Source organism: Tachysurus fulvidraco, chromosome 7 (genome assembly GCF_022655615.1).
Source record: "Tachysurus fulvidraco isolate hzauxx_2018 chromosome 7, HZAU_PFXX_2.0, whole genome shotgun sequence".
Taxonomy (NCBI): Eukaryota; Metazoa; Chordata; class Actinopteri; order Siluriformes; family Bagridae; genus Tachysurus; species Tachysurus fulvidraco.
Genome location: NC_062524.1, coordinates 2,916,467 through 2,938,054, shown reverse-complemented (window position 1 = coordinate 2,938,054; position 21,588 = coordinate 2,916,467). Strand labels below are relative to the sequence as shown.

General features: G+C 39.0%; 1 protein-coding gene across 5 annotated transcripts; it reads left to right on the top strand.

Moving 5' to 3' along the window:
- The first annotated feature begins 782 nt into the window (after nt 1-782).
- Nucleotides 783-19,615, top strand: LOC113650434. 5 transcript variants are annotated; one of them, XM_047815669.1, is made up of 9 exons: nt 783-1,017; nt 2,590-2,733; nt 13,012-13,173; nt 13,262-13,280; nt 15,751-15,904; nt 16,037-16,102; nt 17,285-17,401; nt 17,605-17,707; nt 17,960-19,615. In XM_047815669.1, the coding sequence occupies exons 2-9, from the start codon at nt 2,599-2,601 to the stop codon at nt 18,014-18,016; spliced, it is 813 nt and encodes a 270-aa protein (XP_047671625.1). In that variant the 5' UTR covers nt 783-1,017; nt 2,590-2,598; the 3' UTR covers nt 18,017-19,615. The 5 variants fall into 5 exon arrangements, with proteins under 5 accessions (XP_047671625.1, XP_027014600.2, XP_047671626.1 ...); XM_047815670.1 differs by lacking the exon at nt 783-1,017 and adding an exon at nt 1,558-1,624; XM_027158793.2 differs by lacking the exons at nt 783-1,017; nt 2,590-2,733 and adding exons at nt 10,345-10,589; nt 12,601-12,741.
- Nucleotides 19,616-21,588: the final 1,973 nt, after the last annotated feature.

The following is a 21,588-nucleotide window of genomic DNA, read 5'->3' as shown; positions in this document are numbered from 1 at the left end:
GACCTAACTGTACTAGTTCTATTCAGACACCGGTGGGGATACAGCATACTGATAGATTTACAGGTACACAAACCTTATTTAAAATAGAAGTGAATAAACAATAATCCAATAAATGCTATCAGAACAAATAAACTACTAATATTGGAATGTGACTGCTTTATGATTGACAGAGATTTTTATTAATACATGTTTATAATCGTGTGGTTAAGGTGTTGAGCTACCAATCAGAAGGTTGTGAGTTCACTCCAGGGTCCAGCAAGCTGCTACATTTGGGCTCCTGAACAAGGCCCTTAAAGATCAGTTGTATAAACATGAGATAATTGTCTCTTTAGACAAGACAGTTAAACATGTTTATTTGTGAACAATTTGATGTTAAAACATTTTAGAGGGACTTCTGTAACTATCTCCCTGAAAAAAAAGTCAGAATAGCTCTTGGATTCAGTACATGCACATTCTCTCGTGTGTGTAGTGTTGGTGTGTGTTTCCTTTACCTTCATTAATGTATGTAGAGATCACACTGCACGTTAAGTATTTAGGTCTAGTTATGTACATTATCACCTCTACAGAGTCGACTTTATGATGCAGCAGGGCTTCCAGCCAATTAAATGTTCCAGCCAATTAAATTAGGGTAATTATAATGATATACAAATAATAGGAGGTTAATCAGTGATAGTGTCCCAGGCCCACAACCATCCCTCCCGTCACATACTGACTTCCACATGTTAAAACCAGGCGATGCTGTATATGGGCGTGTCCCTGAAACAAACAGCCAAGTCATGTGATATGTGATAGACTGTGCCGTGGAACACTCTTCCGGTCTTACGCCATCTTTTAAGCAGAGTTTCTTAGGCCGTGGACATAATCAAGACAACAATGAGGGTAATTTCGGTAAATGATAACAGAGTAGTGGGTTACTCTGTGGATTCTACACCTGACGAGGAAAACCAAATGAAATGTAAAGTTAAAGAGGAAAAACAAGCTGCGCAGTTTGATTCAGGAGGATAATCTCTCTTCAAGGTAATTAATGATATTTGTTGCTGTTTTTAGAGCAAATAAACATCTAAAAACGTAATTTATTAGCGGGATTGGTTCAAGGCTGCACGTATTGTTATAATACATTGCGGTTATTAATCCAGACAACTGTTTATCCGACAGACCGTAAAAATTAGGGCGCAGCTTTTAGACAAACAGCGGTAACAAACCTTTTCTATAATATCGTCATTTTAAGTATCTACGAGTGCTAATGAGTATACAGACTAACAGTTGTTATATTTACTTAAAAAGTAGAATCAATCAAGTTAAAGACAACATATTAATTTGACTCATTGTAAAGCAGTTGCTCTTCAGAGTAGCTGAATAAAGTCAGTATAATTACACCAAGAGTTATTATTTGAGCCATTATAAAGAACGGATTTCACATGTGTGGACCGGGGAAGCAGTTCACCGTCAGACCAACACGGTCAACCTGCGCTCCTATAAAAGGGTTTACGGTGTTTTGAAAACACACGCCTCAGTTTCATGCGAGAGACACACACACACACACACACACACACACACACACACACACACACACACACACACACACACACACACGGTACGGTGTCGAGGATTAACGGAAGTCTAGGTTGTGTTTTAAGTAAATGTCACTGATTTTTAAACTATTGGAAATTCCTATTGCTGCTTTAGCAAATATAGATACGAGTTTATATTTATACAATCCTTCTTCAAGCAAGCTGAGAATGTTGATGGAGAAGTATAGCTATGGTCAGAGGGAGTTGCACTGTGTGTTTGTAGACTTGGAGAAAGTGTATGACAGGCTGCCAAGAGAAGACCTGTGGTACTGTATGAGGAAGTCAGGAGTAGCAGAGAAGTATGTCAGAGTGGTGAGGACATGTATGAGAGGAGCAGGACAGTGGTGAGGTGTGTCGTAGGTCAGACAGAGGAGTTCAAAGTGGAGGTGGGACTGCATCAGGGATCGGCTCTGAGCCCCTTCCTGTTTGCTATAGTGATGGATCAGTTGTCAGAGGAGGTCAGACAGGAGTCTTTTAGGACGATGATGTTTGCAGATGACAGTAAGGGTCCAGTAATGTCCTTCAGATAAGCCAGAACCAGTCTTTCAAATGATTTTATGAGCACAGAAATGATTTCATGAGCACAGATTACCATATCTACTACTATAGTATTACTCAATGTGTTCATTTATTGATAAAAATATCCCCTCGGCCAGCTGCCCCAGCAGGTTCCGTCATAATAGTTGCCTGCCTGGGTTCGTATGTATGTGTGGGGGCGGAGCTATCAAAACAGGGGTGACACCCATTTGGGTTAGGGTCGTGTTTGTTTTGGTGATTTCTAATGTCAACATTGACTTGCAAACATCGTGCACCCCAACTATAATGTAACTGCTCTTTTACTCACACGCATCAGAGAGAAAATACCGGAACATGTATATCCGGAAACACATGTAACAGAGTGCATTATGGGAAATGTAGTTAAATAACAGTCTTAACATTATACACAACAAATATAGATACGAGTTTATATTTATACAATCTATTGAACTCTTATTCCTCATTGTTAACTTTTCTCCAGATTTGTATCATGATGATTATTATCACCTTCAACTTGATCTGTCAAGCCATTTTTTCTGGAAATGGTTACACTTATGACGTGTCCCCTAACATATCGTCTGCTGTTCTTCAAGACCCGGACTGTGAGAAAGCCTGGTACAGGAAGGTGAGACCACATGAAAACATTCTGCAAGTTCATCAGCAGTGCAGCAAAGTCCTGAGTAGGACTGACCAATGTGACCAAATAACACTGATCTTGTCATAAATCTTCACAAGTTTATCACTTTATAACTCTTGAAATAATGAAAGATGGTGCAGATGATTAATATTTACAGATGGTCCAGTAAAGACACATTGCATGATGTATTTATTCATACATAGTGAGTGAGAAGGGAAACGATGCTGCACTCTGTTAATGAATGAATGCTGTGATTAGGCTCCAGGCGATGGAGCGGTATTGGAGTATTTGTCAGATGGAAACCAAAGCAGACACACGCTGGTTGTTGATGTGAGCGAGAAAAGCATCACAATCACTGAATGCATCGAGCTTCGCCATAACGTAACGTGTCATCGATCAAATCTAAAGGTTTATATTTTTATTTCTGCTTCTATAAGGTTTGAAATTCTGTTTCTTTTAAGAATGATTTATTTAATCATAACTATCTTTATATTTTGCAGTTTCAACACATTTACCAAGGTATGTAATGTCTGTGCTTGTGTCTGTTCGTGTGTGTGTGTGTTTGTGTCCGTGTGTGCGCGCGCGTCTGTTTGTGTGTACTTTAGGAGCTAAATAAGAAAATGCTCTACCACTTTAGCAGATTTTAAAATTCTGGGAACTAGCAGAAGTCCTGAGTTTCTTGATCTCAGAGAGCGTGAAGGGTTGTATTGTGTTAGAAGACTAGTTAAATACATGGGAGCTAAACCATTAAGAGCCTTGTACGAATTCTGAGTATGGGTCACCATACTTGGCCGTATGTCACGTCACTTTCACTTTTAAAGTAGCAGCAGTTTGTAATCAGTTCTAAACTTAACAGGTAGCCAGTGTAGAGATGATAAAATTGGGGTTATATGGTCATACTTTCTTGTCCTAGTGAGAACTGGCAGCTGCATTTTGTACTAACTGTAGCCTATTTATTAAAGATGCAGGACAACCACCTAGTAACGCATTACAATAGTCCAGTCTAGAGGTCAGTTTCTAGTCTGGAACTAGTTTCTCATCATCAGATACAGACAGGATGAGAAATGTGCAGCAGTCAGAGCAACCTGTAAACCTTTTGTGTTACTCGTATGTGTTAACTGTGTGTCTGTGTGCTTTGCTTTTTGTTTTAAGTCACTGACATCCCCAACGCTACCAACTCCACCATCATCGCCAACTCCCCCAACACCTACTTCCCCCACACCACCAACATCAAACTCATCCCCATCATCATCCCCATCATCATCATCATCACCATCATCATTGGGATTGGAGTGCTATTCTGGAAATACAGACCAGGGTAAATCCGCATCTCCTTTATAGCTAACTGAGGGAAATTGTAATGATTTTCTATGATGTCTGATGCTCATGTTAGATGGCTGATTTTATTTGCCGATTCAAAAATAGATCTGTTTTATTTTGTGGTGATAGGAGGAGAAACAGCGTCTTGGTGAGATTGAGAGGCTGCTGTAAACAAACAGAAGAACAGAATAACAAGTGAGTGAAACTCAAAGTGCAGGACCTTTACACACTACAGCTGCTTTCACACACTTATTCTTATCCCTTCTTGACTCAGAACTTGAAGTGAATCATGAACAAATGGGACCTTAAACAATGGGAGAAATGGCACAGAGACAGATGATATCACATTGCTCTTTCCTTTCATATTATTGTGAGACAGGAACCACAAGATTAATGTAAAATGTTAGTTTAACTAGTATTGTAAATTGATTTGGCAGTTTTACTTAGAGTGAATTATTGTTACTTTATTGACCTACAAAGTGTTAAAAATAAAATTAAATTGTCCTGAAATTCCATTTAAAATTAATTAAAAAAGGTAAAATTTCTTAGACAACCATGTGGGAAGACCACTGTTTCAGAAAGGTCAAGTAAAGAAAACAACTACGTAGATTACTGAAGCTATTAAAAGTGTGTTTAAGGTCCTTAAATAAAGGATAGTGTCCGTGCGTGAATTTAAAACCTCAGACCAGAGCAGATTCACTCTCATCGTTTGGGCATTTCCTTTTTTTTTCCCAACATGCAAATCCACATACGGCTAAGTACGGTGAACCATACTCAGAATTCGTTCTCTGCATTTGACCCATCCAAAGTGCACACACACAGCAGTGAACACACACACCGTGAACACACACCCGGAGCAGTGGGCAGCCATTTATGCTGCGGCGCCCAGGGATCAGTTGGGGGGTTCGGTGCCTTGCTCAAGGGCACCTCAGTCGAGACACGAACCCACAACCTTAGGATTACGAGTCAGACTCTCTAACCATTAGGCCACAACTTGCCCAACTTGGTAATCTAATGAAAGTGTGTGTGTGTTAGCGGGGATTGTGTTACGGTGTACATGAACGGCTATGAAAATGACCGGATGAAGAAATGTAGACGATCAAACTGCTGAAGACGAATGACGTTCCAGTTTGAGTTTTACTGGTGTTTAAATAAATACCTTTAACCTGTATGTAGATAAACACCACTGATAGAAAGCAGTATTGCTGTATAAATTGGAATCACTGTCGATTATTGTCATAACTGATTAGTGTCTCTGATCAGACGACTTGTGCAGATGATTGTTAGCCAGTTTTTTTTACCTTTTTTTTTTTTAAATATGTTCCTTAAATGTTAAATGTCTGTTACAACCCGTGAAAATGGTGTATTGTATTGTGTTCTTGTACATGTCTGTGTGCAGGTTGATTCCAGGCCAGAGTTTCCAGCCTGCCCTAGCCCGCCCTGATCCTGCCCCCCCGTATCGATGACGTCATCACTAATCGACTATATAAAGAGGAAGAAGAAGGCGGACGTGTTTAGTAGTAGTGATGGGAAGCTTGGTTCTTTTCCGCGAACCGGTTCTTTCGGACAGTTTGATTTAATGAACCAGTTCAAAAATCCAGTTCACCAGTTCTTTTACGTCCTGACGTAATGACGTCATTCACAATGACGCAAATTCCATCATCCCGCTGCCGGCAGATATTAATACAATCAATTTAACACATTCGAAAACACTTTTATTAAATGGTTAAATGTTTATTAATGTCAAAACCTCAAAACCAAATATTTTGATTAGTTTATAGAAAGTTAAGCTTACCTCTTTCCACCGTCTTTACATGTGCATCACCAGATGGATCCAGTTTTTTCCAGATTTGCATCACGTGGCTCAGTCATGTACTTAAAATATTATGTTATAATTAATTAGTTTTGATGCAATTTTAATACTAGTTGACGTGACTTATGTTTTTTCATTATATTTAGGCATAAACTTAGGTTCACCTTGTAACTTATTTATGTTAGACACTATATATGCTAAGTAGAGGTTGAAAAGTTAAAATTACTTTATTTGTGTTTAGTTTATTTATTTTTTATAAGTAATGGTTGTTCAGCCAATGAATCGTTTTTTAGAGTGTGATTTCCAGATGTTAAAACCAGGCGATGCTGTATATGGTCACTGTGTACTGTAACAGCTATATGGTTGAAATGACAATAAAAGCTTTTTGACTTGACTTTTCTTTGGAATTCTTAACCTTGTCACAAAACATTCCATATCCACTTTTTGCTGTTCTTAACAACAAATGTAAATCAGGCACCCTTGAAAATCAGTACTTTTGTTGTTACATGTAAATCAGGCACCCTTGAAAACCGTTAACTAAAATTGTTTTCACAAAACATTCATGTTTACAAAAAAATAAAAATAAAAATAGGCTCCCCTGAAAATGTTAAACCTGAACCTGTTCTGAAAACCGTCCTTATTCACACGGTTGTGTTTAGGAATAAGAGCATGTTTGCAGTTTTTCCCTTGAGTCTGTTCCGTTTTTTTCTCACTACCTCCCCTGCCTTTGAAAACATCCTCTGCAGGTACAGAAGTAGCAACAATTCCCAAGTACTTTACAGCAAGTTTGCTTAAGCCTGGGAAGGTTTAATGATGCTCTTGCCACCAAAGAAGTGGATCCTTGTCTCTGGGACTCGGTTTTTCCTCTGAGTAAGGACACATTGCAATTATTACATCTGTGGTAGCTAACCCTAGGTCTATGGTGTCAATGTATTTACAAAATGACAATAATTTTAATATGTATGTATAGATAACCCTTTCATGATGACGTGTGCAAAAAAATGATCTATTCAAAAATGAACTTAGAAAACTTAACTTTTTCTGAGCTTTAATGTCAACTTTTTTTTTAGGATGGCACTACCTGGAAATAAATGTGTGTGATCACAGCCTCTCTCAATACACTCTTAGCACTGATAGCTTACACTCTAAAAACTGCTGGGTTAAAAACAACCCAATTTGGGTTATTTTGGCAACCCAGCGCTGGGTAAAAAAGGGACGAACCCAACGCTGGGTTATTTTAACCTAGCTAGTTGAGACATCTTGTTTAACCTACCGTGCTGCGTTGTGATTCTAACCCAACTATTAGTTAAACATGATGACACTGCTGTGTTGAATTTAACCCAAAATGGGTCAGAAATTTAAGTGATTAAAAGAATGAATCTACAGCAATACTTACTCCAGTAATCCAACCCTGCCCACAGGAAACACCGGAGTATGTGGAAGCAATTTAGGTGATCTAAATTAAATTTGCTTATTTGCTCATTTGCTTATTTTTGTAAAGGATGTCTAGGCTAAAATAGCAAACCTTAAATCTAATAGATTTAATATATAATAAGTCTAATATACGGAGCTGATTTCGTCATAACAGCATGTAAAATGCTCGCATTCTATCAAATATCACAAACAACTTCAGTCAGAAAAATTTACTTTATGAATACACATTTAAAATATGAAAACATTTCATAACATTTACATAAACCTCAATATCTGAAGATATAAGAATCATGCGTAAGAAAAATCAATTACAATGTAATTGCAGTGTTGTATAAGAAAAATAGAAGAATTTAGAATAATGAACATGCATCAAACTGACTGCAGTCAGGAAAATTTACTTCCAATTATATATGTGTGAAATATGGAAACATTTCATGTAACAAGTTAAAGAACACAGAATCCAGTGAAGCAGTCAGGTCACAGTAATAATAAAAGTTTATTAACTATACACAGTTTAATTAGTAACAAAAACACATAAGTTACAGTTTGTCTGCAAAAATGAATGCTGGCAGAACTCTTACTGCTGGTGTCTCCTCCCCCGGAAGTCCATACACCAAACTGCCACACCAGGGAACACTGCTTATTGCCATCAACTAATTACATAGAAAATATTAATGTCCGTCAAAAGGCATTTTATCCAAGAATTGCTCCTGAATTATCCTGGGTGTGTCACGAATAAAATGGCGGTCGAACATGTTTAGTTTCAAACCATAACGTTATTTAGCCTGAGCTGACCTCAGGCATTCCCTCTTGTTTCAACCACATAGAAGCAGAGCAGGAAATTAGATGTCCTAACAAAATACGTTACCATGTAAACTCCACCGTATCAAACCCGTATCTAACACAGAAATCATTTATAATAAAGTAGATTTAACATGTACAAAAACAATATTTAAAAAGCATTTACCATATTTCTTCCAAGCTCCGATGAAGATACCACGCGCGCTCTCCTGTTCACTGATCTGGGATCTGTCGTGAGTTGGATCACGGCTGTCACTTGGCCGTGAGGTAGTATCAGTTTAACTGACTGAAAGCCTAATTTGCGCATATAACATTCGTTTATACATTAAAGCAGTTTTTTATGGCTATAAACATCGTTAAATACATATTGAATAACACGTTTCAGACAGAATTTCACTCGCTTTTATCTGAATACACAAAGATGGCGCCGCTGGGTTATTAGCTCAAGACAGTTCAGCCCAAACCCACTCATCCTCCCCTCACTCTGCCCACATGCCTACACACCTGCATAAAAGCATCCATCTGCGCTTGTGTGTTAATGTGCAGAAGTGCCACCTTTTAGTCTCATGTCCATTGAACTAAGGTCAGTAACATTTTATCTGCTAAATAATTTGAATTATATCCATGTTCTGAAGTACAGAATGTTTAGTATCAGATGTTTTAATGTTGGTTGGTGTTACATGATTCCAGCTCTCACCTTATTTAGTGTCTCTGAGTGGAACATGTCTAGGTCTTTGGGTGTTTGTATTCAACTGACTCCTATGTCCCAGTTTAACAGTAGTTTAGAGAGCAAAGCAAAACTGCCTCTGATTTGTTTCTTGTTTCTTTATGATTGACACAGATATTTATTAATACACGTTTATAATCGTGTGGTTAAGGTGTTGAGCTACCAATCAGAAGGTTGTGAGTTCTATCCCAGGTCCAGCAAGCTGCTACTTTTGGGCTCCTGAACAAGGCCCTTAAAGATCAGTTAATAATTGTCCCTTTAGACAAGACAATTGAATATTTTTATTTTTGAACGATTTGATTTTAAAACATTTTAAAGGGACTTATGTAACTATCTCCCTGAAATAAAAGTCAGAATAGCTCTTGGAATCAGTACATAAATCTATTAACTTATTTGTTTTATACATAAATGCACATTTCTATGCAAGAATCATGATGTTTCTGCCCTTTTTTGCTTATAATTTTATTTGTTTTAATGTATTTTGGTCGCTACTTTTGGTTTTTTTTTATTTATTTTTGTTATTCTGTACGTGTTTATTTATTAGCTTCGCTTTATGATTTTTTTTTTTAATGTAGTTTGGCTGTTCTGTACATTATGCAGTTATTTTTCCACAGTTCATATTGCCTCTGAACTTCATATTCTCTTCCACACAAAAAAAAATCCCTCCGTCACGTGATTTACTGGCGTTAAAACCAGACGATGCTGTGTATAGGTTTGAAACAAGCAGTCCATGCTTTTTTACACACACGCACTTTAAAATTTTTTTTAATTGAATTAACAACAGACATCAATTAACAAACGTGACAATAATAATACAGATACAAACAATGGCGAAAGTTTGATTCTGACATTGGTGGGGACATAATTTGACATTCGTGGGGACAACATTCCCCGTATTTTGTGCACAAAACTGTTGTTATAAGAATACTTTCTTCCTCACATACCGGTAACCTGCATAATCACGTTGCATATTGCTTCATACAACGGAATATAGCTGCAGCCGAACTCAACACATTAGCGAGAAAAACAAAGCCAATCAAACAGCGACATTGGTTAGAGAGGCAGGACTCAAAAAGGGCAAAGGCCAATACTTTTAGAGAGGTGAGTTACAAAGGCGGGATTCATTGCAGGGGGTAGATCTGTTAACCGTTTGTGTTCCACTAGTTGCGCTATTTTTCCAGAACGCCGTTGTAAAATATTTTAATCTTATTTAATGATTCCTGGATAAATGTTAAATGAAATAAGTAAAAAAGCACAAGACAGAGACGGATATCAGTGGTTATATATATATAGGCTTGGTCGAATTATTGCTAGGGACAATTGAGTGTTCCCTGGATATTGGTAGGGACATGTCCCTACTGTCCCTACCCAAATCGACGCCCTTGGATACAAAGTATGCTAGGGGACGGACTCTCTCTCTCTCTCTCTCTCTCTCTCTCTCTCTCTCTCTCTCTCACACACACACACACACACACACACACACACACACACACACACACACACACACACACACACACACACACACACACGTCACGTGATAGACGGTTAGACGGTTGCGCCATCTTTCAGGCAGTTTCTGACATGGTGGACATAATCACGACAACAATGACGGATATTTCAGTACACGATTACAGGGTAGTGGGTTACTCTGTGGATTCTACACCTGACGAGGAAAACCAAATGAAATGTAAAGTTAAAGAGGAAAAACAAGCTGCGCAGTTTGATTCTGGAGGATAATCTCTCTTCAAGGTAATTAATCATATGTGTTACTGTTTTTAGAGCAAATAAACATCTAAAAACGTAATTTATTAGTGGGATTGGTTCAAGGCTGCACGTATTGTTTATCAGGCACTTATTTCCAGCGATTTCAGAACAGCTTAACAGATATTGCGTCATTTGGGTAGGCGTGGCCTATTTAATAATCTAACCATAACCGTAGTTTTTGGACGTTTATTTGTTTTCTAAAATAAATATAACTGTATGGCTGTTTTGTCCTTCGTAGTATGCTGGTTTTTATTGTTTGTTTGTTTGTTTGTTTGTTTTTTGAAAGAAGGCGTTTTTCCAAGACCTCCGGAAACACGCCCACTTTACGTCGTGGTAACGAAACCCCTAGTGAATGCCGATTATCCGACAGACCGTAAATTTAAGGGCGCAGCTTTTAGACACACAGCGGTAACGCTGAAATATAAACCTTTCTATAAAATCTTCATCATTTTATATAAGTATCTAGCGAGTGTTAATGAGTATACAGACTAACAGTCAGACCAACACGGTCAATGCTGCGCTCCTATGAAAGGTTTATAGCTCAGGGGCGGAGCTAAAAGGCAAACAGGAAACGGCAAACCAAAACACACGACTCCATTTCATGCAAGACACACACACGGTACGGTGTCGAGGATTAACGGAAGTCTAGGTTGTGTTTTAAATAAATGTCACTGATTTTTAAACTCTTGGACATTTCTATTGCTGCTTTAGCAAATATAGATACGAGTTTATATTTATACGATCCTTCTTCAAGCAAGCTGAGAATGTTGGAGAAGTATAGCTATGGTCAGAGGGAGTTGCACTGTGTGTTTGTAGACTTGGAGAAAGTGTATGACAGGCTGCCAAGAGAAGACCTGTGGTACTGTATGAGGAAGTCAGGAGTAGCAGAGAAGTATGTCAGAGTGGTGAGGACATGTATGAGAGGAGCAGGACAGTGGTGAGGTGTGTCGTAGGTCAGACAGAGGAGTTCAAATTGGTGGTGGGTCTGCATCAGGGATTGGCTCTGAGCCCCTTCCTGTTTGCTATAGTGATGGATCTGTTGTCAGAGGCGGTCAGACAGGAGTCTCCTTGGATGATGTTTGCAGATGACATTGTGATCTGTAGTGAGAGCAGGGTGGAGGTTTGTGCTGGAGAGAAGAGGAATGAGTCAGTCGTAGTAAGACTTGTGTCACATGTGTGTGAATGAAAGGGAGGGAAGTGGAACAGTAAGGTTACAGGGGGAAGAGGTGAAGAAGGTACAAGAGTTTAAGTACTTGGGGTCAACAGTCCAGAGTAATGGAGAGAGTGGGAAAGACATAAAGAAGCGAGAGCAGGCAGGTTGGAATGGGTGGAGAAAGGTGTCAGGAGTTCTGTATGATAAAAAATATCAGCAAGAATCAAGGGGAAGGTGTACAGGACAGTGGTGAGACCGGCCATGCTGTACGGTTTAGAGACAGTGTCACTGAAGAAGAGACAGGAGTCAGAGTTAGAGGTAGCCAAGCTGAAGATGTTGAGGTTCTCTTTGGGAGTGACAAGATTGGACAGGATTAAGAACGAGTACATCAGAGGGACAGCTCATGTTGGACGTTTGGGGGACAAAGTTAGGGAGGCCAAATTAAGATGGTTTAGACATGTTCAGAGGAAGGAGAGTGAGTATATTGGTAGGAGAATGTTGGACATGGAGCTATCAGGCAGGAGGCAAAGAGGAAGGCCAAAGAGGAGGTATATGGATGTAATTAATGAGGATATGAAGCTAGTGGGTGCAAGTGTTGAGGATGCAGAAGATAGGGATAGGTGGAGAAAGATGATTCGCTGTGGTGACCCCTGAAGGGGAAAGCCGAAAGTAGAAGAAGCTTCTTCAACCAAGCTAATTACAGTTAGCTTGTGATTCTAATAGCTTAGCTTAGCGCTAATAGCAGAACCTTCTATTTCAAGCCAAGTTTATTAATAAAGTTAAATAAACTGACTGCATATATTGAACTTATTCTTATCCTCATTGTTAACATTTTCCCCCCAGATTTGTATCATGGTGCATATCATCATCACCTTTGTCTGTCACGTCCATTTTTCTGGAAATGGTTACACTTATCCAGTGCCTCCTAACATACCGCCTGCTGTTCTTCAAGACCCGGACTGTGAGAGAGCCTGGTACAGGAAGGTGAGACCACATGAAAAACTTCTGCAAGTTCATCAGCAGTGCAGCAAAGTCCTGAGTAGGACTGACCAATGTGACCAAATAATACTGATCTTGTCATAAATCTTCACAAGTTTATCACTTTATAACTCTTGAAATATTGAAAGATGGTGCAGATGATTAATATTTACAGATGGTCCAATAAAGACACATTGCATGGTGTATTTATTCATACATAGTGAGTGAGAAGGGAAACGATGCTGCACTCTGTTAATGAATGAATGCTGTGATTAGGCTCCAGGTGATGGATCGGAGTTGGAGTATTTATCAGATGGACAACTTCATGTAAACCAAAGCAGACACCCGCTGGTTGTTGATGTGAGCGAGAAAAACATCACAATCACTAAATGTGTCGAGCTTCGCCATAACGTAACGTGTCATGGATCGAATCAAAAGGTTTATATTTTTATTTCTGCTTCTATAAGGTTTCAAATTCTGTTTCGCTTAAGAATGATTTAATCATAACTATCTTTATATTTTGCAGCTTCGATACATTTACCAAGGTATGTAATATCTCTTTGTCTGTTGAAGTGTCTGCGTGTTTCTGTGTCTGTGTGCGCACACCCATGTCTGTTTGTGTTATTGTTTGTGTCTGTGTGTGCGTGCGTCTGTTTGTGTGTGTGCGTGTGTATCTGACCACTGTCTGTCCGTGTGTGTGCATTTTTATCTACATTTAATTTGGGAAAGTGTGTCAGCCCTGAACACTATCAGGAAGACTATTCCACAGTTTAGGAGCTAAATAAGAAAACGTTCTACCGCCTTTAGTGGATTTTAATATTCTGGGAACTACCAAAAGTCCTGAGTTTTGTGATCTCAGAGCATGAAGGATTGTATTGTGTTAAAAGACCATTAGATAAACCATTAAGAGCCTTTTACGTAAGTAGCAGCAGTTTGTAATCAATTCTTAACAGGTAGCCAGTGTAGAGATGATAAAATTGGGCTTATATGATTTTCTCAACCAGGTAAGAACTCTGGCAGCTGCATTTTGGACTAACTGTAGTCTATTTATTAAAAATGCAGGACAACCACCTAGTAACGCATTACAATAGTCCAGAGGCAGTGTTGTATAAAGTACTAGAAAGCAATACTTAAGTAAAAGTACAAGTATCGTACTAGAAAAAGACTTTGGTAGAAGTGAAAGTTACCTTTTAGAATATTACTCGTAAAGTATCTGATATTTACTGTACTTAAGTAATTTTCTGATATTTAATGTACTTAAGTATTTGAAGTAAAAGTAAAATTTCAGTGATTTTCGGTAGGCATAAACACTTCATCCGGTAGGAAGAATCTTTCATTCCAATGTACAGAAACATTTCTTGCAAATACGGCCACGTGTGTGTAACGTTATCTTCTTCACCCTGTTCACCACTATCGCCGGGGTGGTCGTCTATGGCAAGCCGTTTTAACATTTAATGGCTAGTCTGGATATGTATTATAGATATCCGTAATTCAGTTCTGCCTAGTCAAAATGAAAATTTCAGATATCCACTAAGGCATTCCTCCTATCCACAACTGTCTTTTCCGTTATCCACAACTTCTGACTAGTCAGAATTAAATTGTAGATATCGTAGATATCTCTAACCGGGAATTATGGATAGTCATAATTTAGTTATAGATATCTTTTAAATGAATTTTGATTACAGATATCTTAAATCAGAGATATCTTTAACTTTCATTCCTCCTGGTCAAAATGTAATTACAGATATCTTGAAATAGAGTTTTGACTAGACAAAATTATGTTGCAGATATCTGTAATGATGTCACTGCAAGTAGGAGGAGGGTCTTATCGGTGAGAGGAGCTTGTTATAGCGGTGATTGCTGTTAACCCATAGGATAAACTCATTACAGACTGAATAGTAATAGTAATCAAATAGTAAAAAAAAAAACTCAGCAAAACTCAATTATAGATAACTGCAATTGTCATTAAGGATGTGTGACGAGTTGAATATCGTTTTCAGTGACGCCATTGCAGATATCCGTAACTCATTTCTGACTCTGTCATTGTGACTAGTTGAAAATATGTTATCTGTAATGTTAATTCCGGATAGCCATTAAATGTTAAAATGGCTTGCCATAGTCGTCTACAACAGGGGTGACCAACTCGCGTCTCTCGAGCCGCATGCGGCTCTTTGCCCAGTTTCATGCGGCTCTTACATTCATATCGAAGTTTGTATTTGTGTCTTTTTATTGTGCGTGTTCCTTTCGCTTGAGTTCAATACGGTATTTTCGTCAAACGCGCAAAGTGTGTTGAAAGTGAGTGGGATGAAAATACCTCAAAGTTTCCCATTAGGAGCAAAATCATTTGAGTAAACAATTTGTGTCAAATTCGCTCTCAAAATGGCAGGGAAAAAGAGGTGATGATCATGTGTGCCCATGTGTACGATGTGGCTCTTTGCGGTAACACAGTAAATAATGTGGCTCTTGGTCTCTTGGGGGTTGGCCACCCCCTGGTCTATGATAACGGGAGGTCCTCCAGTAGGTGCTTTCATGGCGGCTTCAGTTGTGCTTCCGCCTCCTTTGGCAACATTACGCTGTATTAGAGTGTGCAGAGCTGTGTAATGCAATCTAGGAGCAGTGATTCACCAAACCTCCTGCAGTCACACACATTTTCTTCTGATTTTATTTTGTAATAACGAGTAACGAAGATGCTTAGTGGAAATATAATGGAGTAAAAGTGTACATTTTATCTAGAAAATGTAGCGGAGTAAAAGTGAAAGTTGACATAAATTTAAATAGTGAAGTAAAGTACAGATACGTGAAATTTCTACCTAAGCACGGTAACAAAGTATTTGTACTCCGTTACATTACAACACTGTCTAGAGGTCATGAATGCCTGAACTAGTTTCTCATCATCAGATATAGACAGGATGTTCAGATAGGATGAGAAATGTGCAGCAGTCAGAGCAACCTGTAAACCTTTTGTGTTACTGACGTGTTAACTGTGTGTCTGTGTGCTTTGCTTTTTGTTTTAAGTCACTGTCCACAACGCTATCAACTCCACCAGCTCCCACAACGCTATCAACTCCACCAGCTCCCCCAACACCATCAACCGCATCACCATCGCGTTCTCCACCATCATCATCACCATCATCATCATTGTAGTCCTGATCTGTAGATGCAGACAAGGGTAAATCTGCATCTCCTTTATAGCTAACTGAGGGAACTTGTAATGCTTTACTCTGCTGTCTGATGCTAATGTTAGATGGCTGGGTTTATTTGGTGATTTAACAAATAGTTCTGTTTTATTTTGTGGTGATAGGAGGAGAAACAGAGTCTGGAGGAGCTTGAGAGGCTGCTGTAAACAAACAGAAGAACAAAATAACAAGTGAGTGAAACTTAAACTGCAGGACCTTTACACACTACAGCTGCTTTCACACACGTTTTGTTTTGTTGTTTATTTCTCCCAGAAACATGTGGAGCTGAAGCACCTTTTGTTGATGCTACTAAAAATAAAATTCTGGATGTGAGTGAGATAGATAAAAACTGTAGGAAGAAAGTGGAACATGTTCATTTTGGGTCATCACATGACACGTTTTGCTCGAATGGTGATCACAGCTCAGTGTACTTCCTGCTGCTGTTAACTTTTTCCAGAGAAGACCAGGAGACTTTGATTTCCTCGAGAAGTAGTATTTATTGTAGATACACGAGTCTTCAAGTCAGAACATACTGGCATGGATGCTGCAGTCGTCGAGTCTGACTTAAAGTTGTAATGCATTGTAATACTACACATTTTAGGGGAAGTCCCTTTAGATAGAATCAAAACACTCAGGTGACAATCAAAGCATGAAAGGATGTAACAGTCCCACACCAGATCCTGGAATTTCACCCACCCTTAATCCCACCAACATGGGTCTTACTCAGACCACGTTATTACCATAGGATAGAGTTCAGATCTTAGTTATTCCTTCTTGACTCAGAACTCGAAGTGAATCATGAACAAATGGGACAAATGGCACAGAGACAGATGATGTCACTGCTCTTTCCTTTCATATTAATGTGAGGCAGGAACCACACGACTAATGTAAAATGTTAGTTTAACTAGTATTGTAACTTGATATGGCATTTTTAACTTAGAGTGAATTATTTTCACTTTATTGACCTACAAAGTGTTCAAAATAAACTAATTGTCCTAAAATTCCATTTAAAATTCATTTAAAGGGTAAAATTTCTTAGACAACCATTGATAGTTTATTTTCAACACAGTGAATCCATCTGCATTTCTAATGGTCTGTGTGTGTGTCTGTAACAGTATCCCACTGAAGGATCTTGAAGCAGGCAGCAACCATTCATTATCTCCTCTTTATTGAATTTAAAACCTCAGACCAGAGCAGATTCTCTCAACCTCTGTATTTCATTTGGGCTTTTCTTTTTTTTTCTGTGCGCGTGCGTCTCTGTGCATTTTAACATGTCTATAATTTCAGTAAAACGGTTGGTCAGAATCCACACTGTTTACTTTTACCTCTCCATTTAGTCACTATTCATTCCTACTTGTCTGTTTGTTTGTTAGCCCAAACCATGACCACGCTGTGAGTGCTGATCAGAACGGTGATGCTGTGAGGATGTCGATACAAGATCAGACATCAGAGAGTGATAAAGGATCTCGATTACTAAGCAACCAAAATAAGTAAGTGCTAAAGCTAAATTACTGCATCCAGTCGTTCTGATCCAACCTTCATGGTGATGGATTATTGAAATACTCTGAGATAATCTGCATTCTGACCCAAACCCAAGGATGGAATATGAAAGAAATTTCACTGTGCAGTAATGTTTGTGACAAATCAAGACTACTTAATTTGGTAATCTAATAAGTTTGTGTATGTGTGTTAGCGCGGATTGTGCTACGGTGAACATGAACGGCTATGAAAATGACGGGATGAAGAAATGTACTGTAGAAGATCAAACTGCTGAAGACGATCAACGTTGGTCCAGTGTAAGAGTTTTACTGGTGTTTATATAAATACCTTTAACCTGTATGCAGATAAACACCACTGCTAGAAACCAGTATCTCTGTATATATTTGGAGTAAATTTTTACAGGCATCACTGTCGATTATTGTCATAACTGATTAGTGCCTCTGTTCAGATGACTTGTTAGCCAGTTTTTTGTTTGTTTTTTCCTTGATAAATGTCTGTTACAACCTGTAAAAATGGTGTATTGTGTTCTTGTACATGTCTGTGTGCAGGTTGATTCCAGGCCAGAGTTTCCAGCCTGCCCTGATCCTGCCCCCCCATATCGATGACATCATCACTAATCGACTATATAAAGAGGAAGAAGAAGGAGCAGGGTGTTAGTAGTGGTGGTTGATTGTTGTGTTAGTCTGGGCTCTCAAGTTTCACATTTGCATTCTTGAGTTGTGGCTTGTACTTTAAAACAGAGAATTATCTCAGAAAGTACACTTATGTCAGTGCCCGTGTCAATTTTAAAGTCAATGTCTGTGCCTTGAATTGAAAGTGTGACCATCCATACTCCAGTTACATCATTAATTTGCGTCAACTCACCTAGGAAGTGTGTGACGTTGCTGCCCTCTGGTGGTTTGGTGACCACGGACTGCTCGGGTTCTTCAAACTGCAACAAAGTGACCCTTTTTCTGCATTTGTGACATTCAGCACTTTTTGCTGAATGCCACAAATGGAAATCCCACAAATGGAAATGGAAATCCTTTTCCAGGATTTCTTCCACATCGTTTCTTCCACATCTCCATTCTGTAGCCTGCTCTGTCTGATTTCGTTTTGAACCTATGTGTTGTCTACCTCTTCCACTGTAATGTGATTTTCCTCTGGCACCAGTCACTTCACTGATTTGAGTACTAACACACGCAGCTTGTTCATCAACGTGTCCTTGTACCTATTCAGACTGTCTCACGAGTTCTATGGCATTAATTGAAGCTTTTCCGATAGCTTTCTGTCTAAAATCCCAATCACAAGCCGATCACGAATGTTTTCATCCTTTGCTGCCCCAAAGTCAGATGTACTGGCTAGCTCATGCAGGCTGCGAATATATTCTTCAGCCATTTCCCCTGGCCTCTGAACTCTCATGTGAAATCGTGCACGCTCATGAATAACATTAACTTTTGGTACAATGTAGTCATCAAGCTTCCTGATCATGTTATCATTATCCATAGATATCTATACACTAGATGTCACCTTGGGGTCCTAAAAATATGTCAAAACCGCCCCTATCTTTGTACAGTGCTCTTGTACTTCAAATGCATGGACGATGCCGGACTACTGTGCTGCATTTGGATGTTCAGACGAAAGAAATATAAAAACCAGACAGCAAGGGATTACATTTCACAAGTGAGAATGTGTTTTATGATATTGAAATTATATTTCTGGTTTAACTTTTTCCAGAGAAGACCAGAAGACTTTGATTTCCTTGAGAAGTAGTATTTATTGTAGATACACGAGTCTTCAAGTCAGAACGTACTGACACGGATGCTGCAGTCGTCGAGTCTGACTTAAAGTTGTAATGCATTGTAATACTACACATTTTAGGGGAAGTCCCTTTAGATAGAATCAAAACACTCAGGTGACAATCAAAGCATGAAAGGATGTAACAGTTTCTTTCGTCCGCGGATGCAAATATATTCTTCGTCCATTTCCCCTGGCCTCTGAACTCTCATGTGAAATCGTGCACGCTCATGAATAACATTAACTTTTGGTACAATGTAGTCATCAAGCTTCCTGATCATGTCATCATCATGCCATGATATTGAAATTATATTTCTGGTTTTGTTGGTTTGTTTAAGTCCTTGGTTAATGACCGCAGCTAATCCATGCTAGTTACCCATTAATTTTTTACAGTTAGGAAAACCAACAATGTTTGTAGATTCCGAAGCTCTTAATAAGGACATTAAAGATTGACCCATGCTTTTTTGCTTAAAGGTGAAAAGACTTTATGTATGTTCTGTAAGATTCCCTTATCTGTCAAACATATTTTATTAGATTGTCCTGAACTTAACACAAACATAATGCTCTTTTATCAAGTTACTTCACTTAAGGACAGATTTAATGACATTATGCCTGAAAAGGTTTTTTTTTTTTTATCTTATGTTAATTAAAAAGGTTCGTACTCTGCAACTGCAGAGCAAAAGTCTAAGGAAGTGTTTTTGCAATTGAATTTTTGCCATGAAAATAGCTTTTGATTGCTGACATGGCATTAAATAAAATAATCAGAATCAGAATCTGTTGGTAGATTCCCAAGTGATAGAGACGTCAGTCATGGACAAGTTGCAGGGACACTAAACACTTTTTTTTTTAAATAGTTAACTCAGCTGACAGTCCTGGAAGGATGTCACCAGTTAGGTTGGCAGTTCAACCTTAAAGTCAAACTTTGTTTTGTCTTTTTTTTGTTTTATGTGACTTTAGTACGTACCTATTTAATGTTGCAAAAGTATTTGCGGGAAAGGAATAAATATAAGATTGAACAGTCTTTGGCACCTCAACTATCTAACTTTCACATTATGTTCCTCTCAGATTTGTGATTTGCTTCCACCTGCAAATTGCTTTGTGTATCATATTTAATAAACCAATACAATTTAAATGAACATGTATAGTCACACCATTGTAGCAGTGTTGCATGCAGTAGGCTATAAGGTAAGTAGTGATTGTTCATTTAAAGTTTACTCAAGTGGAAGAATGTAACTAATAAACTTACACCTATTAGCACTATGCATTATATTTTGAATAAGTAGATTATCTTAATATCAATCTAGCCATGGGGGTCACAGTCCAGTGACTTCTGCGCCGGTCCCAAGCCAGGATAAATAGAGATGGTTGCGTCAGGAAGGGCATCCGGCATAAAACATTGCCAAATTTAACCATGCGAATCGTCAATACGAATTTCATACTGGATCGGTCGAGGCCCGGGTTAACAACGACTGCCATCGGCGCCATTGACCTACAGGGTGCAGGTGGAAATTGGGCTACTGTTGGTCGAAGAAGTAGAGCAGGGAGGAGAGGTAAGAGTGTAGGACTGAGAATAGGAACTCTGAATGTTGGTACTATGACAGGGAAAGGTAGAGAGCTGGCTGATATGATGGAGAGAAAGAAGGTGGATATACTGTGTGTACAGGAGTCCAAGTGGAAGGGTAGCAAGGCCCGTAGTATAGGAGCAGGATTCAAGCTGTTTTATTATGGTGTGGATAGTAAGAGAAATGGGGTAGGTGTGGTCCTGAAGGAGGAGTTTGTGAGAAATGTTCTGGAGGTGAAGAGAGTGTCAGACAGGGTGATGTGTCTGAAGTTAGAGATTGAGGGGGTGTTGTTGAATGTTGTTAGTTGTTATGTTCCACAGGTAGGTTGTGAGTTAGAGGAGAAAAGAGATCCTGGAGTGAATTAGATGAGGTGATGGAGAGTATTCCCACGGGTGAGAGAGTGGTAATGGGAGCGGATTTTAATGGACATGTTGGTGAGGGGAACACAGGTGATGAGGAGGTGATGGGGAAGTTTGGAGTTAAGGAAAGGAACCTTGGGAGAGTGAGTATATCGGTAGGAGAATGTTGGACATGGAGCTGCCAGGCAGGAGGCAAAGAGGAAGGCCAAAGAGGAGGTATATAGAAGTAATTAATGAGGATTTGAAGCTAGTGGGTGCAAATGTTGAGGATGCGGAAGATAGGGATAGGTGGAGAGAAATGATTCGCTGTGGCGACCCCTAAGGGAAAAGCCGAAAGCACCTGCCCCGCCTCCCAGCTGGCAACACAGAGAAGCCTCGCCGGAATATTAGGCACTTCCGGACTACTATTCCCATAAAGCCCCGCGCCGGACTAATTACGCCACCAGTTGTTTCCCATTTCCCACGCTATAAAGCCTGAAC